The sequence below is a fragment of the Hoplias malabaricus genome, chromosome 5 (genome assembly GCF_029633855.1).
Source record: "Hoplias malabaricus isolate fHopMal1 chromosome 5, fHopMal1.hap1, whole genome shotgun sequence".
NCBI lineage: Eukaryota > Metazoa > Chordata > Actinopteri > Characiformes > Erythrinidae > Hoplias > Hoplias malabaricus.
The window spans coordinates 41,290,407-41,308,795 of record NC_089804.1 but is presented as its reverse complement, the minus strand read 5'-3'; the positions used below and the strand labels follow the sequence as shown (position 1 = coordinate 41,308,795).

The window sequence follows — 18,389 nt, the reverse complement described above, 5'->3', positions numbered from 1 at the left end:
CGCGGACACGGGGAGAACACACCACACTCCTCAGAGACAGTCACCCGGAGGAAACCCACGCGGACACGGGGAGAACACACCACACTCCTCACAGACAGTCACCCGGAGGAAACCCACGCGGACACGGGGAGAACACACCACACTCCTCACAGACAGTCACCCGGAGGAAACCCACGCGGACACGGGGAGAACACACCACACTCCTCACAGACAGTCACCCGGAGGAAACCCACGCGGACACGGGGAGAACACACCACACTCCTCACAGACAGTCACCCGGAGGAAACCCACGCGGACACGGGGAGAACACACCACACTCCTCACAGACAGTCACCCGGAGGAAACCCACGCGGACACGGGGAGAACACACCACACTCCTCACAGACAGTCACCCGGAGGAAACCCACGCGGACACGGGGAGAACACACCACACTCCTCACAGACAGTCACCCGGAGGAAACCCACGCGGACACGGGGAGAACACACCACACTCCTCACAGACAGTCACCCGGAGGAAACCCACGCGGACACGGGGAGAACACACCACACTCCTCACAGACAGTCACCCGGAGGAAACCCACGCGGACACGGGGAGAACACACCACACTCCTCACAGACAGTCACCCGGAGGAAACCCACGCAGACACAGGAAGAACACACCACACTCACAGACAGTCACCCGAATTGGGACTCGAACCCACAACCTCCAGGCCCCTGGAGCTGTGTGACTCCGACACCTACCTGCTGAGCCACAGTGCCGCCTTTACATATTACATCTTGTTAATAAATATGAAGGTGCTTACTTTTAGTACTGTCAAAAATGTTTCAGCTAATCATGTCAGTTCCTGACAGGGTTTGTGAAGTTTTCTTGTGTGAATGAGTTGCTTGGATGTCATTTGTGTTCAGCACCATCACAAAAGTGCTGTCTAATGCAGATTTACAAGATGGTGCATCAAACACACATAGAAGGCGTTAATCACACCCTGTTTGGGGAAAAATAAAGAAAAAGTGCCCACTTCCTTTGACATTGATGTGACAGTGTAATTAATGTGAAGCTCAAACTTAAAGGAACACTAGGTAAAATGTTGTATTTTCGTGTAATTAATTTTTACAACACTGTACTGACATCAGTCTAGATGGAGAGGGAGTGGGGGTGGTTTCCAACCCTTCTCCAAAAAGTTACACTGTGCAGTTTCTGTGGTGCTGAACTCAGAGTAGTATGGGTCAGGGAATTACCACAATGATTTTGAAGATGTAAGCTATATACCAGACTACCTGTCCTGAACAATGAGGCAGGTGGTTTTATTGTTATGGCTGGGCGCATGAATGCTCCTGTCCTGCAGGGGGCAGTAAGCTAAAAAGCCGTCATCTTCAGTTTCACCAACAGAGATCAGCGCCAGGGAAAAGCGGAGTTGATATTAGAACGGAAACTTACATATTCAAAAGTAGTGTATTTATTCAAAGCAACGATACATCGAAGAAAGGGGCTTGTATAAGCCTTGCGATTCTGCCTAAGCGCTGATTCAGTAGCTGGGATGTATAATTTTCCTCCTAATTTTAGCCTGTTTAATGGAAGGTACTGGAAATTCCACAGTAAAAAGGAGGACATATTTATTAGACACAGAAGTACGAGAAGCCCGCGACAAATATTTTTAACACGTTCCTAAATAACGGGAAGCGGTGTATGATTTTGTGAAATTTGGGGGAATCGGAGAACAGGTTTTTGTTGTAACTGATTTGCTTCACCAGCGGCGGTGGCTTCATTCAAAACAAAACACTGCTGAGAGAGAGAGACTTGAGCTGGGGAGATAACGGTGTTTTCGTAACGTTAGTCCCTTTTTTGTGGGATTTCAGTGTCGAGTTTTGCGCAGATAAAGCGTTAACGCTCAAAGTTTGAACCTTGTTTACGCTTTCCCGCTGTTTTTAACTGTTTATCTGATTGTAACTCGCTTGGTGTGCGACTGAGGCAGTTTCCTTTCATTAATCAAAATATAGCATAGCTACCAACACGGACACACCATGAAACTCTTAGAAAATTCTAGCTTCGAGGCTATAAACACTCAACTAACTATAGAGACTGGAGACTGCAAGATAATAGGACGGTAAGTTGGCAGTAATGTTTCTGTAACTGTTCTGTCGGTTGTAGAAATATAGCATAATAATAAAATGCAAATTATAAACATCAAACACGTTATATAATAGTAATAACATATATTTTACTTGACCTTGGGCTAGAATAGCTCAGAGTTGCTCAGACATACTTTACATTTCATGTCAGTCAATTTTAATCTAATCAAGATGATGAGAATAAATCTGATCCTGTCGTGTAACAAATTTCCCTAGGATTGAAAGTTACTCCTGCAAAATGGCAGGTGAAGACAAGCAGATGTTTAAGCAGTTCTGTCAGGAAGGACTGCCTCATGTGCTGGAACCACTGTCGCCTCCACAGACCTCTGGAATCAGCCCAAATAAGTAAGAGCATTACTCTTTTAAATCAGGGTTTTAATGACAGAAATCATGTGTGGGTGATTGTTTATTCCACTGTGTTTTTTGTGCTTGTGTTTCAGGCTGAGTCACAGTCAAAGTGGTGATGAAGGGGAGGGTCCTCTGTCAGATAAGTGCAGCAGGAAGACTCTGTTCTACTTGATCGCCACTCTTAATGAGTCTTTCAGGCCAGACTACGACTTCAGCCGCACCAGAGGCCATGACTTCAGTAGAGAGCCAAGTGTCAACTGGGTAAGGAAACTTTAACTACATGCAGTCATTCTGAATAATCAACAATAATCAGTAGTCAACTATATAAATATAGTTATGATATGCACATGATTTTTGTTTACGTTTTGCCTGGCACCTCAAAATTTCTGTATGTTATTGTGCTCCGTAACAAGAAGTAATAATAATACGGTCTGTTTTATGTTCTGCTGTTTCCTCAGGTATTTAATGCAGTCAACAGTAGTTTGGCTGCAGCCGCTGGGGAGGCATACAGCCGCCTGCAGCCTCAGCTTTGGGAAGCCATTGACAATGAGATCAGCCTGGCTGAATGTGATATCTACAGGTAGAATGAATCGTCATGACCAAACCTACAGTGTATTCTGGAGAGGCACGAAATATGGTTTTGTTTTCAACAAAATGGAGCTGGAAATGTCCATCTATTTTAGCATTATTCTTCTTGAAGTGTAACCTCTACTGTAAATGAACCCCTGAGCTAATTCCACCAGTCGACTTAATGCAGCAAATGTTTACTGAAGGGCTCTTGTAAATGGACATCATCGTCATCAAAGTACAGATTTTTGAAGGTCTAAGCAGAATGAACTGCTTATAAACTAATAATAAACACAAGTCTCAGCCCAAATGACTTATCTTAGATTCCTGAAATGAAAAGGTTTATATTAAACTACATGAACAATCACAATCACAGCTCAGTGTCAAATCTGTTAACAGGCCGAATGGTGCTGGCACTAAAGTAGACGCAACTTCACCAATATACAGTTTAAAATGGCATTTAACATTAAATAACTTACATAAAAATATAGGCTAATTTGACAGTTTAGTTCACTTTTCTTAGCTGGTGACATCTTGAAACATTCGATTACACAGGATTTGTGTAAATATAATTATTTATATATATTGTGTATGCTATATTTTGCGTGCAGGGAAGCACTAAACACCATCACCACTGAGCAGAAATGCTGAAAATGAGAAGAGAGAAGTGAAAATGTTTAATAACCAGAGCTTCTGCTCAGACATTTCTCACTACGGTGTGCTCGGATTAAAGTGAGCTTTAAAGGAACAGGTGCTGAGACGGGTTCTGAACATGGCTGGTTATTAAGGTTTAGACTGGTGCTGTGCTGTTTGAGCCTTGTGGTGATTTGACAAAAGCATGTCAGGCCCCAGATCACTTTTAAAGTTTTTTTGAATGAAAAATTCAAAAAGGTATCCATATGTGCATCTAAATTTACCGTTTTGTCCAAATGTTACACGTGGGACTAGGAGTGTATAGCTATTGTAATGAGATGATTGAGAGGAGTCTTTTCACAGAGTACTAACTAATTAGAATAATTGCTTGGTTAATCAGAAGCTGATGCTCCACACTCTGTATTTGTGGATGTTAGTGTCACATGCATAACCTCCAGAGAGCCCTGCGTACTAATGCAGTGGGAAACTGGATGCAGTTACTGATCCAGGAGCCGGAGGGTTAATTAAGACTCGGTAATGTAAGGTCTGTTGGAGAATAGTGAGATTGAGCTGGTGTCTAGAAATTCATTGACACTGCCTTATTCTGAGATGATTGTAACATTTAAAAAAAATTATTTGACTTTGTGTTTACATCCTCTCACCTTTGTCTCGTTTTCTTGTTTCAGTTATAAACCAGACCTTGATTCAGACCCCTATGGAGAAGAAGGCAACCTGTGGTCCTTCAACTATTTCTTCTACAACAAGAAGCTCAAGAGGATTGTGTTCTTTACATGCCGCTGTGTTAGGTAAACGTCTTGTGGCACTGCTCAACTCTGTGTTAATGAGCATACGATTGCATAAACAGTGTGTAACATCGTTATGGATTCAAAAACTTGACCAAGCTTGTCACATAAATAAATCTATTAAATAAAATAGGGCATTTGCAGCTGTGTGTTGACTATTTTCTTGCATTTGTATACAGTCTTTTTATGGCTCCACTGGACTCTGGTATCGGGACAGAGTTGGATCTGGACTTGGATGAGGGCAGCTATGAGGAGGAGGAGAACATGGATGAGGAAAGGTGAGGGAAGGCCTGGAAGGAGGTTTTTATAGAGGCCAGAATATGGAACTAAATATAGGATTGAAGTATGTAGATAACTTTATCTTGAAGGAATTGAAATGTCATTTTTATCAACACTGTTGTTTGTTAAAGTACTTGAAACTCACCAGTACTATTTCTTTTCACCCCGTGCAGGTACGGAGCTTTATGTGCCCAGTGAAGACAACAGATGCAGTGCATTTTCTCCTGAATTTAGAGAAATTCGTAAATCCTTTTGCAGAGTTTGTAGTTTGGTTGTTCCTTTTTCTTTGTCGTTGTGAGCTATGTTTTCTTTCACGACATGAAGGAAAACCTTTATTTTGACAAGTCTTATATAAGTGATGTTAAGGTCTGCACAATGTGAATGAGATCTTTATTTTATGTTGTTTTACGTATTCTTAAACCCTGTTTTTCTTCGTATTCGGACAAAAGATCTGTCACCGTTTTTTTAATAGAGAAAGTGTTTTAACACGTTTATTTTATTGATGAGCCCTGTGAAGGACTGGCGTCCCCTCCAGGGTGTATTCCCGCCTTGCGCCCAATGATTCCAGGTAGGCTCTGGACCCCCCGCGACCCTAAATTGGATAAGCGGTTACAGATAATGGATGGATGGATGGATTTTATTGATGAAAGAGGCATTTTGTTGGATTCATATCTCTCATAGTCTTTTACTCTAGTCTATTACCACCAGGGGGCGCATTCCACCATGCCATTGTCTCAATGTTGTGGACCCACGTCACTTTCTTTTGTCTCTTTTGAGAATTGTCTTTGTTTGATTATTATTTTTGATAGTTTTTTAGGGGGGGACCAAGCACAGATAATAACAAATATTTGGTGTGTTATTTGGAGTTTTATTTTTGTTGTTGAGATCTTATGTGTAGATATTTTTTTTTAAAGATGTTATATCTGCATCGGTGACCAATGAAAAGGGGTTTCTCTTTTTAATGTTGAACGTGCTGAGGCTGGTTGGGGGTTAGAAGCGGAATGCACATCCAGTGTCATTGAAACAAAGGCTTAAATGCTGGTCAGAAGCAGAACACTTCAGATTAGTTGTCAGCGTTGAGGGCCTGTCCCTGATGGCCTCTTTCAGCCAGGGCCCTAGAGGCTCCTGCATGTCCTAGGTTCCAGATCCCAGAGTCACTGCTGTGTGTGGTGTAGCTGAGGATAAGCTAAAGATAACCAAAAAATTCCAGAATTAGCTTAGTGTTAGCGTTCACTTTTCCCATTTATGGATATAAAATCCTAACATTTTTTGTAATATGCAGATGGTTTACACTCGTTTATTTGACTGGAATATAATATTAGTAGCCTGCATTTCTAGAGCTAGTAATTTAGACGAATGATTACTAGTTATTTTTCCCTCCTTTTTGTATCTTTGCTTTCTTTTCTCAGAGATAAAGCAGCTTTAAATATAATTGTGATTTTTAGATTTTGACTCTCGGGCCTGTTTCATCTTCAGCTGTCCTGGGTGCATAAATGTCCCTGAGTTTTCATTGTGGGGGAAATTTAACATAAAATGGAGTGAGAAAACTCTTCCTCCAAAGGGGATTGTTGTTGTTGTTGTTGTGTCACCACAGTTGTGATATGTGAATATATTTTTGGTTGCATTGGTCTTTAAGAACATGGCATCCCAGTGTCTGCACAGCCGCCCTCTCATCAGGAAATATTTCTCGTCCTAACGTTAGCCAAAGCTAACATGAGTGCGTATTTGTTGCCTGAGTAGAAAAGCTATGCTGAGTTACTTTTATTTTAACTAAATTGTGGGGTTGCATCACAGGTCTGTTCATCATCTGTTTGATTTCTTTAGCTTAAAGGAACATAAGGTAAGATTTGGGTCTTTTGCTCCTGGGGCTCCACCTAGTGTTATTTTTACAGCACTGTACTGAAATCAAGGGGGAGGGGTGTGGCATCCTACCCTCCAGCAGAAGCTACATTGTGTAGTTTCTGCAGTGTGCTGAGCCCAGAGTAGCATTGACGAGACTTGTTTACTTTATTACAGCTCAGTGAAGCATCACAGTGATTTTGAAGCTGTAATTTTAAAGAAAAAATGTTACGTAGTGTTCCTATTAACAGGCAAAGTTTAGATCCTCACATGTTTGAGTCATGCTGTGTGTGTGAGTGTGTGTTTTTTAATGCTTAATGTCATAAGTTACACTTTTTAAATATTTCTTCAGTGTCCAGGTCATTGTGTTCTGGCAGCTGCACTACAACTGCTTTTGTAAGATTGGGTAAAACGTGGTGTTCCGTACATTTGGGTCTTAAAGCCGTTTGTTGATTTATAGTTTATCCATTGATTCCAAACGTGGACTGACCAAATGGTGAATGTAGTTTGTTCTCATCTCTTTTTTATATTTTCTAGTAGACTGTATGTGAGCCTTGTTCTTTCTTATGGTGCAATGCACTGTTGTTGTTGTAGAAATCTACTCTCATTGAAATTCCCAGAGTTTATTAAAGTTTTATAAAGCTTTGAATGTCATAAAGAGCATTTGTTACTGAGAGTATAGCGTATGTGTGTGATATTCAGAAAGCAGACGAAAGCCTTGGGGAAACACCACAGATGGAAACAGATCATGTGTTAAATAGTGGTTGTTTTTGAAGGTGTGCGTTTGTCTTTTGATGAGATTTTATGGATTGTGATTTGAAATGCTACGTGTAATAAATCTTTACATTGGTAATTGGTTCAAAGATATTCATTTCACAACTGTCTCTGTTCACTGAAGATGAGAAATAGAAACGTGGTCTTTCAGGAACTGACCACAATTACGAAAAGACAAAACACACATTATTCAACCTTGGTTTATTTGTACTGGCAACAACAAAATACTTAGAAAAAGCAAATCAAACCTTGGAACTGAACAAAATGTAGTGTTCTTTTTGCCTTAGTTACAAAAGTGATATTTACAATTTTCACAAAAGTAGTTGAACATGAGGGTCAAAGCACTGCATGCAGGCATCACTACTGACATCAACTGTAATGCCTTTGTTCTGCTTCACATGTTAGACACTACGCACACCACGTTACCATTACATGGAACCTAACAGCGGTGCAAGTCAACTAGCGCAACTCCTTCAAATCTAACTAAGTCCACCCACAGCACATACACATAACAGACAGTACTCATGCCTTAGGTCATGTTTAAACTTATTCATGACCTAAGTCACCATGCCTACACTGACATCACAGGTTCCTCAGAGAACAGTGAAAGAAAGGGGGAAAAAAATACCTGGCACTGAGGGAAGATTTTCCTGAAAGGGTTACACAGAATTGTAGCAGGACGTATATGTACAGCTCCTGGTCTACTTAAACACAGCATTACTGTTATCCTCCCTGTTCTACCATGTTCTCTGAGTGAATCTAGACCAGGATTTGTCACAAGAATGCAAACGTTTCTCAAAGGGTTTGGAATACAAAACATTTTCCGTTTGTAACCCTTCGCATGGGTAAGCACTTCAGCTGTTCCAAGAGTCACGTAAAAGATGAGGATGGGCGAAGACACGTAAATCTTTGGTAGGTTACTCCAAAAAAGTATGACTACATAACATCAACTGTCCTAGTGAAAAAGGCACTTTAAATATCAACCTCACTTTTCCACTGTAAATTTTGTAAACAGTACATACGAAAGAAAAAGGCACATACTGTGCATCAAGTATCCCAGGATTCAAGTCAGAGGTATCAGACAAGTGGTTTAAAGTCTCACCAACAACATGAGCATACACCATATAAAATGTACACATGCCCATCGCAATACTGCTGACGTGAATGTCTTTGCACGAGTCTGAAGGGTTGAGGAAGGTCCAGTTGTGCTCTGAACGACAGACCTGCTTGTGGAGCAGCCAATGCACAACTCAAGTCTTTTCAACTTTTCACAGCCCTTAGGGTTTTTTTTTTTTTTTTTTGGATGAGACCACATCAGCGTAGGTCGTTCCCAGATTTAATATGAAGGCTTGCAGACTCCTCTGGTCCTGTATCTACTTGCAGTGAACACAAAGGCCAGAAAGCCTGACTGAAACCTCTCAGATCCTTCGCCTGATGACAAACAGCGATGAAGCTGCTCACCGTTTTTTTGGAATCTGAAATTTGTTCAGCCTTTTTTCCTGAACTTGAGAGCTGCTAACACTCTGAAGCACAGGTCTCTGTAAGGATCCTCTATGGTGCTAGCAGGAATGGCCAGGTGAGAGAGTGAGTGAGTGAGTGATGGGAGAGGAAAAACGCTCCCTCTACCGGCCTCTGTAACAGTCCTCGTCCTCACTTTTCTCAAAGTCTGGGACCACTTGGTCTGAAGAGTGCCTGGAGCTAGGGTGCTGGCTGGAAATAACTGTGGGGCTACAGTGCAGCCAAGGGTGCAGCAGGATGTCTGGTGCCTCCAGTCGCTCGGAGGGTAACTTCCTCAGCATGCAGCACACCAGAGATTTGGCCCTGGGGGACAGAGTCTCGGGGATGGTGAAAGCACCCCTGCGGATTTTGCTGAACAGCGCTGCAGGCTCCACATCCTGGAAAGGGTAGCGTCCCACCAGCATGGTGTAGAGAACTACTCCCAGGCTCCAGATGTCGGCTGCTTTCCCTGAGTACGAGTGGCGAGAGTTCAAAATCTCCGGACCGACATAGGCCGGGCAGCCGTGCTTGTCTGTCAGCGAGTCGTCGTCTCCGTTAAGAAGACAGGAGTCCTCTAGGTTCTGCAAGACCAGCTTTGTTCTGTGGGGAGAAAGAATAGATCATTTAAACTCCCACTGGTTCTTTTGGATTTGTGTCACTAGCAAAGTAAGAGGAAACAATAGTCAAGAGGATATCCTCACATTGTTGTATTCTTCACACACGTACAAAGTTATTTTCTTGAGAACTGACTTTCTTTTTTAGAAACAGCAAGTATAGGAGCTAATAGTTATCAGGGAATGTAAACTAACAGACTGATTCTTCCTAACGCTAAGGTTCATTCATCATTAGCAATGATTCCTTTAAAAGTCATAACTCACCTTTGTGCATCAGCAAAGACAAACTTGCGCAGCTTGAGGTCTCTGAGAACGACGCCTTTCTCATGACAGTGCGCAACTGCCGATGCCATCTGTCCGAAGAGACGTATAGCCTCGTCCTCCTGCAGCCTCTTACAGGTTCGCACGTAAAAGTGCATGTCACCATAGTTGCGCTCAAAGAATATGTACACATTATGCTCCCCCGTAATCACCTCAGATATCTTACAAATGTTGTCATGAGGCAAAAGACGGGTGTATGGAGCAATGAGGTCATGATACCTCCTCATAGAAAACACCTGCAAATGGAAACACAAACAAAACCTGTTGATTACAGATATGCCAACAAAACAAAAGGCTACTATTAAGCTGTTATTTTCATGTGCCCATGAGTCATTTTGAGAATAATAGAGTGCTGATAAGCCTTAATCATTGTTCTTTGGCATATGACGGCCAAAACACACAAAAACACTCATTACAATGCTTTGGAAATGTTTTAATTTGCTTTTAATATGAAAACAGCACAAATATACGCAGGGCTCTCTAGGCTGGGGGCTTACCTTGCAAGTATATTCCTGCTCTGTGACACGGTGGACAGCTCTGTAGGTTTGGGTGCCCTCTGTGGCCTCCAGCAGAACATAGGGCCCGATGGATGATACACAATGGTTCTCAGGGCCCGCCTGCTCCGGGCTCTGGGTCAGGGGCCGAAGGCATGGGGCCAAGACAGGGGAGGGGGGCTGGCTCAGTCTGCGGCGCTTACACTTCAGAGACTCTGTGCCATGGGAGTCCTCTTGATCTACCCGCTTCAGTTGCAGAGGCAGCACGGGTGTTGAGAGATTCACGCTCATCTGTTGGAAAGGAGGGGAGAGAGGTGATGCAAGGGTTGTGATGGAACAAGGTCAAAACCTGGTGAGGGCACATTGTCTCATGCACAGAAGTCTCAGGTGTTGCGCAATACTTGTTCACACAGCTCTAGCTCATGTCAAGTTAATAAAGAGCTGGCTTTCGGGTAACACATGCAGTAGTGGATACAGAACGTGAAGTCATATCAAACGATGGGGCTTAATTACATTTTTGTTGAAGGAAGTGAGAAGCACACATCCTCATAGAACAATGTGGCTTTGCAAAAAGTTGTGGCACATTGAGGCGGTTTTTTAAATGACGATTTTCTATTGAAAGTAGGACATATTCCAGGACTAGGCTTAATTCCTTCCTGGGAACCACTCCCCCCAATGTTTTAGTTGCTGTTACATGTTCAAATCAAGCAAAGGAACTGGAATTGTGTGTTCAACTGTACAGACGTGTGCTCTGTAGAAGAGGTGTACACACTGTAGGATTTAAAAGGATGAGCTGATGCATCAACAAAACCTAGTGTTTAATCAGGGCTCTCCAGACTTCTGCATACTGCGTGGATAACAACTGTGAGGATAATGAGGCAGTGAGGATGTAGCAGGAAAAGGCAACGCTGAATCACATCCGCTGCTCCTTCAAAAGGAGCTAAATATGAGCCTCTGAGTGATGATCAGCGCTCCTTGATGCAAGCAGACTGTTACTCAAGTTACTGTTCGCAGCTTTCGAAAGGCAGTGACTCATTCCCCTCTCTCTCGGTCTCTCTCTCTTTACATACACCGGGTTATTACACATTCAAGACCGCGTCATGCAGTGACGTAGCCCAGTCTCGTTTTTCCACTCGCCTGTGTGTTATATACAGATTTGTTTTTATCTTTAAAACACACATTCCAGATTACACAGATTAGAACTGAGGACCCATGGCATAAGTTGCAAAATACGAGAGACAAAGATGTTTACAAGCATTTAATTACCTCTGTTCTTTATTGCTAGGACTCATTGGGCCTCTATAATCATTTAGAACTGTACAGAACAGCTCTCAAAGGTTTTGAGGAAAAGTTAGTCTGGAGGTACAGGCTTGTGAACTGTAAACACGGTATTCGTCCGTGTGTAATGAGAAAAGCGGTTACACCTGTTATTTTTAGTGTGTAACAAAAGTTATACCCTCTTTAGCGTGTGTGCAGAGACTGCACAAAGTCCTGTGTCACGGTTCAAACCCTGAAAATATCTCTTCAAAACATACAGCACGATTTAAACACAGCTTTGTGTCAAATATATGTGCTTAAAAACCAATAAAAAGCTTTCCCAAAATCAAAACCCGGAGAGGAGTGGCTGAGGGGAGAGTTGCACCATCACTTTTCCTTCTAAAGTTTAACTCGGACTATTTCACAATTAGCTTAGCTTATATTTTCTGAGGGGAAACAAACGGCTAATCAGCACCGGCCAATCGTACAGCGGGAGACTTAAACCAACGGTAAAAACATAAACCAACGGTATTTTTTTTGCTATAACGGGCTGTTTTCCCTGACAGAGATTAATAACTATCCTTAAACTGCGATTCACATTTTAAAAAAAGAGTTCTGAATCCCCTGTAGTCCATGACTAGGCTTAGTGTCTGTGGGAGAAAATGAACAGTAATGTGCTGGTGGGTTGAGGGAGACCTACGCAGACAGTTTGACTCACCTCGCCCTCAGACAAAGGACCTCGCTCCTCTCCAAAACAGAACAATGGTGACTCCAGTCAGTCGGCGCGAGTTTGAGGGCTAACTTAGCTCCGAGAACACATCTCCAGTGTGAGAAAGAAACGAGTATATCTCGGATGAAAATGCGTATGTTACTAATAGTACAGAATAGAGGGTCTTTAGTGAAGGAAGTTGGCCAGAAACTCTATCTCCAGGCGGAATAACTGCCACGTTGAAGCCCCGCTCCTGACACTTGTCTACCGGATTAATTTGCCACTCCACTTGCTTGAAGTAAGCTAGGTTGCTTGTTAGCAAAGCCGTTGATGTTACTGAGAAAATGAATGAAAATGCTCTCGTGCTCGGCGTTAGTCCTTAGTTTTCTCCTGAGTGCTGAAGTGTGAGGCACCGGCGAGCGCTAACGTTCACGTCGTTGGCACGTAGCTCTTTGTTCCTTATTCCCGCTGAATGAACGACGCACTCGTTCCTCCTCCCAGCTTCCACAGACTGTGCTCCCAGTTTCCACAGTCCGCTCAGGCTCTTTTTCACAAACGAACCAAAGCAATTGAGCCCGATTTCAATCTGGCAAACGAAAGAAACACAAGCCGTCGTCCAACAAAGTTAGGCTGAGCGAACCGGGGGACTCGGCAGCGCAGCGGCGGAGACACGAGCACACACCGAGAGAAAGAGCTCGGCCGGTGTTGCTTTATTCCCTTCGAGTGAGGAGAAGGATCCCTTTCTAATGGATACCACAGATTAGATGTGTGCCCCCTCCGCCTGTCCGTGCGCTGTGAGATCTGTGTTTGGTCGGAGACTCCTATTATCCTCTTCTAACATTACATTACCGCTCGCCTGCCCTCGGTGATGATGATGATGCCGTCTTTAGCGCGATTGCAACATTTAAGCCCCGCCTCCTCGTCTGACGACATCCCGCTTACAACTTGGGACATTTACCCTCCTCCCCCTCCTCAACACGCACACGCACGCACGCACACACACACACACACACACACACAACAGATTAATATTTAGAACATAATTAGATTAAATAAAAGTCTTTTTAACTTTTATACATCATTTATTTAAATGTAATGTAAATATATTTAATAAACAGAATATTTTATTAAATCAATTACTAAAATAACTTTGTGTCCATTTTTTTATTCTTTGCAAATATTGCAAGATTTTTTTTCAGCCTATTTTTTGGATGTATCTCATTTTTTACAATGAATTTTGCACTGCATTTAATATACACATTTTTTAAAAATATATATTTACAACAATATAATATTGACGTAGAAATATAGAATTATAACATTGAATACTTTATTTTTCAAGGGCGAGTTTATAATAAAAATGGAACTAGAGCTAAGCAAAATTTCCTACATAAACTTAATAAATGTATCCTGTAATGCTCCTGTAATGTTGTATACTACAATAACACCCCAAAACAAATTAGAATAAATGTATTGTTTAAATTTAATCTCATTTATTTATTTTTTAAAATTATCCTCCATTTTATGTTGTAAGATATGTTATGACTTTGTATGTTTTTTTTTGTAAAACATTAACAAATAGAGACCCACTCCTATTCCGCAAGCCCCGCCTCCTTGCGCTTTGATTGGCTTGTAGAACATACTTACGCGAAATCAATCCAATCAGGTTAGAAGGAGCGATTTCACCAGCCAATCCTCACGCAGCTTCTGAATCTGAGCTGAAAACGGGTGAGGAACAAAATACCGTTGAAGTGTCTTCTGCAGAGAGCAGACAAACTGTGAACAGACAAAACGAGCTTGTTTACAATGGCTGGACATTTCTGAACGAACAGGAATCCAGGTCGCATTTTTCCGGAACTGGAATCGAGCTGTTATTACAGAAATCAAGCTTATTAAACACACTGCCCCTATCAGGTGTTAACCAGAATGAGGAGTCTATTTTAAGAGAGACGTACGTGAGCTGCGATATAAAATAACGTCGCGTCCAATCACAGCACTGAGCAAAGCCGCAGCCCTTTTATGACTCAACACCAATATCCGTGTTGCACCATTGTTGCACTGTTTACTATAACGTAGTTCAGGTAGTTTACATAATGTTACATGGGGTTTGTGAGGAAAATGATCCAAATGGATAAGTTTATCTGAACAAGACGTACTTTCAGAAGATATGCTATTTTAAACGAACGATTTTGTTAAATAAATAATTAGAAAAATGTGTTTTGTGTGTGCATATATGTATGTATACATGCCCACCTCAGTCACAATATAAAAATGGCCCCTTTCACCCTGTTCTTCAAAGTTTGGAACCTCCACAGAGCAGGTGTGATGTGGTGGTGGATCATTCTCAGCGCTGCAGTGACACTGACGTGGTGGTGGTGTGTTAGTGCGTGTTGTGCTGGTGTAGAGTGGATCAGACACAGCAGTGCTGCTGGAGTTTTTAAACCCTGTGTCCACTCTCTGTCCACTCTGTGAGACACTGCTCCCTCGTTGGTCCACCTTGTAGATGTAAAGTCAGAGACAGTAGCTCATCTGTTGCTGCACAGTGTGTGTTGCTCGTCCTCTAGTCCTTCATCAGTGGCACAGGACGCTGTCGGCTGGATGTTTTTGGTCGGTGGACTGTTCTCGGTCCAGACACTGAGGGGTTTAAAAACTCCAGCAGCACTGCTGTGACTGATCCACTCTACACCAGCACAACACACACTAACACACCACCACCACGTCAGTGTCACTGCAGCGCTGAGAATGATCCACCACCACATCACACCTGCTCTGTGGGGGTCCTGAGCGCTGAAGAACAGGGTGAAAGAGGGCAAACAAATGATGCAGAGCAATAGATGGACCACAGTCTGTCACTGTAGAACCACAAAGTTCTTCTGTTCCTACATAGGTTTGTGTGTGTGGCAGTGACTGTGGTAGTTGCTTCTTTTATTCTTTCAGCAGTATAACGCACAATGACCCACAGCACGCGTTGTTCTGTGATAAAGCCAGGGTCAATAGCTGCAGTATAAGGTTTTATAAAATTCTGAATCGTGTGTCATTTCAATTTGTTTCATACTTCCAATGCTCTTATCCTTCATCCTTTTATATTGCATGCTCTGTTATGAAGCTCCTCTGCTTGCTGGTAGGTCTGAGTTAGAGAAGCTGCAGGATGCTCTGCTGCTCAGCCCTCATGGTTTCAGAGTGAGTCAGAGGCTGTGTACGTGTGTGTCTGTGTGGGTGACGGAGGCTTCCTGGGCTGTTCCACCAGAAGCAGGCCTTTGAGTGGGAGAGAGACCAACCGCTCCTTAAAATGGAAACACTTCAGCCATGCAGCACATTTCAGCATCCGGCCCGACACCTCTGAGTGTCTTAGTATCACGAATATCCAGAGTCATCAGTCCAGGCCTTTTTATCACCTCAGAACTCAGAGAGTGGATCAGGGAGCTTGTTTATCGTTGTGGCATTTTATTATTGTTGAGTCACAGAGCTGAAGGAAGACTCTGACATGGTGTGGCTGAAGACGTTAGTTGAATTCTTTGACAGTGTCTCTACGGCTGTTGCAGCTGGGAAGATGTGGACAGAACATGCTTAATTTCCCAGAAATCCTCTGGCTGTTTGTAGTGCAGGGAAAAAAATTTGGTGGAAATGTCATACTTCCTGAGTAGAGATGGCGTATCTCCATGGGAACAGGACATGTTCTCCATGAAGGGTTTCATAGTGAAGGGGGAATTGTGAACATATTGCAATCATATTTCTGCAGTGTTACACCAATCACTTTAATCCTTCCTAAGAAAACAAACTGGTCGTAAATAGACTCCAGGTTAAGTGCACAGCCCCGAGAAAGTGGTACAAACGTTTTGACATTGTTTTTAATTCCTGTAAATGCAAAGTGGAAGATTCTGGGGAACGGCTGTTAGTTTTTATTCAGAAGGTCCACATCTTTTAAGGTGGAATGGTATGTTTTCGTATGAAACAGAAGTGCACTGTGTACGTGGTTGAGGTGTAACTCGTCTGTTACTGTTTGAATTACCACAGAAACTCTTTTGTAACTCGGACAGTTGCGTTTTGTAGCTCTTTCAGTCTGTGTTTACTTTTATGCAGTTAGCACTGTCCTGAATTTGGAGTCAGACCTTAAGTAATCAGTAACAGGAAAAACAATATACCTCACCTATGAAGCAGAAATAGAGCAGAATCCTCATTTCTATTCATGCTTTTCCGTGTTTGAGGTCTCTCCGTTGCCGTTTCCCGTGGCTCAACTAGCAATATATTTTTTTGTTTAATTATTTAATATTTAATATTGAATGAACCAATAGAAATGATCCAAAACTTTCTGGATGAAGATACTACTGACATGCTATTGACTTTAAGCAATGACAGAAATGGACGATGGTCATAAAGCACACAGATGAGAGGCGATTTGAAGAGACTGTTTGGTTATTGGTGCAACACAGATTTTACATTTTGAGCATCACCTCAAACGATCCATCGGCCACCTTTATATTTACGAGTTTATATGGGTCAAAGGCGGCTAACAAATAAGACCAGGTCAGATCTGTTTTGATGGCAGACATGCTGCACCTTTAGCCACACAGCAGTTAATTAGCCTAGTTTACAGAGCGGGCCTGGCTTATGTGTCTAAGTCTAACTGGATTAGCTCTGCAGCTGTAGGACTGAGTGGGCTTTGTTGTAAGGTCACATATGTCTCATTTGGTGACAGCCTACAACACTTCCGTTTGGCACTTGTGTCATCAACAACACTGCCTGCTCAGATCTTGTGAAAGAGCAGCTTGACCTCAGTGGATTTACATTTTTACTTGTGGCCACAACATTTAGGAGTTTGAAACTTTCTTTTACTTTCTACTCAGAATTCTGTCTTAGGGCGTCACTCTAAATATTGACCACACGGATCAACGTTGTACGTCTGTAATTTGGCAGAAACATTGAAACATTGTTGGAACTTTTTGACTTTTAAAATAAATAAAATGCCCTTTAACTTGTTTCTTTGTGATTGATTGCGTAAATTCAGGCCCCGATTTAAACAGATTCCTCCGGGCTGCCTTTCATCAGAATATGGAAGACGATTAAAGGAAAGGTCTGCTGTTTTTCAACACGATCGCCATCTTTTTCGTCTGCGGCATGAAGTGGATTACCTCCGACAGCAGTTTCACTGCCTGTTCCTGTACTTAGTAAACGTACAGACGAGCTGGTGACTTTAAACGCACTTGTGATCGAAAACCCGTTGGCAGAATCTCATCATGTTATTTGATTAGTATGATAATAGGTTTCTTTTATTTTGCAGCATTGGAATATTCTTATCAGCGGTAATAAAAGCACTGGAGCATTCCTCCGTGAAGTAAACCACTCGTGATAAAAAAGGTTCTGTAGTTCAGAGGTGCAAACTGAAACCCGTACACCATTCACACCTCATGAAACTGGTGCTGCAGAGTTTCCTCTCATCCCTGAGGGGAGGGGGTGGGGTGGTGTAGGGTGGAGTAGGGGGTATTAGGGCTATAGAAAGTTTGTTCTTGGATTTCTTGTCAAAACCAGATACTTCTCCAATCAACAGGATCACACCGCACTGTAAAGGGAAACAAGCAGCACACACTCCTTTAAAAATTAGATTTGTTCTTGTTTTTTTCTTTTTCTGATGACAAAGTAGGGGCCAACAGGGTTGGTTCTTCAGAGAATCAGAGAATCATGAATCTTTGCAAATGTCCACATAAAAATATAAATAAATATATAAAAAAATATCACAGAATTAATTTCTTTGTCAACTGTTCTTCTGAATCAAAGCTGGAGTGAAATAGGGGTGGAGGTGAGCTTTTGTACGTGACTTAAGCAGAGTTTCTAGGAGCCCATTATTAACGGAGTCATGGAAAATAGACACCTTTTTATTTATTTATTTTTTGGGCTGATTATGTCATTGTGCTATTGCAAGTGGTGCAATGGAGAGTGGGAAAGAGACACAGATAGAAAAGAGAGAGAGAGAGGGAGAGAGAGAAAGGGGTATTTCCTTATTCAGACTTACTCTGGATGCAGTACTGTGTTTTTGAAAGAAAGATTGTGAAAGACTGAATTCCACAGCAGCGACCAGCCTTCTGCATAAACAAGTTAGTCAGTGATTTTCCCCCCTTTCTCTTTCTTCCAC

General features: G+C 42.3%; 2 protein-coding genes across 2 annotated transcripts; one reads left to right on the top strand and one right to left on the bottom strand.

Moving 5' to 3' along the window:
- Positions 1–1,399: 1,399 nt before the first annotated feature.
- maf1a (MAF1 homolog, negative regulator of RNA polymerase III a) lies at positions 1,400–7,424 on the top strand. Its single transcript, XM_066670337.1, has 7 exons — positions 1,400–2,102; positions 2,344–2,472; positions 2,568–2,736; positions 2,934–3,055; positions 4,362–4,481; positions 4,658–4,756; positions 4,931–7,424. Exons 1-7 carry the CDS (start codon positions 2,020–2,022, stop codon positions 4,953–4,955), a joined length of 747 nt encoding a protein of 248 aa, XP_066526434.1. The 5' UTR covers positions 1,400–2,019; the 3' UTR covers positions 4,956–7,424.
- A 141-nt stretch (positions 7,425–7,565) lies between these two features.
- Positions 7,566–13,171, bottom strand: trib3 (tribbles pseudokinase 3). The gene is made up of 4 exons (XM_066670336.1): positions 12,272–13,171; positions 10,300–10,587; positions 9,746–10,038; positions 7,566–9,467 (listed from the first exon to the last, which is right to left on the bottom strand). Exons 2-4 carry the CDS (start codon positions 10,585–10,587, stop codon positions 8,993–8,995), a joined length of 1,056 nt encoding a protein of 351 aa, XP_066526433.1. The 5' UTR covers positions 12,272–13,171; the 3' UTR covers positions 7,566–8,992.
- Between the last annotated feature and the right edge of the window lie 5,218 nt (positions 13,172–18,389).

Coding starts and splice junctions, on each gene's coding strand:
- maf1a (XM_066670337.1), top strand. CDS start 2,020: ATGAAACTCTTAGAAAATTCTAGCTTCGAGGCTATAAACACTCAACTA. Junction 4,482..4,657: donor TTTACATGCCGCTGTGTTAG/GTAAACGTCTTG, acceptor ATTTGTATACAG/TCTTTTTATGGCTCCACTGG. Junction 4,757..4,930: donor GAGAACATGGATGAGGAAAG/GTGAGGGAAGGC, acceptor CACCCCGTGCAG/GTACGGAGCTTTATGTGCCC.
- trib3 (XM_066670336.1), bottom strand. CDS start 10,587: ATGAGCGTGAATCTCTCAACACCCGTGCTGCCTCTGCAACTGAAGCGG. Junction 10,039..10,299: donor AGCAGGAATATACTTGCAAG/GTAAGCCCCCAG, acceptor TTCCATTTGCAG/GTGTTTTCTATGAGGAGGTA. Junction 9,468..9,745: donor GTCTTTGCTGATGCACAAAG/GTGAGTTATGAC, acceptor TTCTCCCCACAG/AACAAAGCTGGTCTTGCAGA.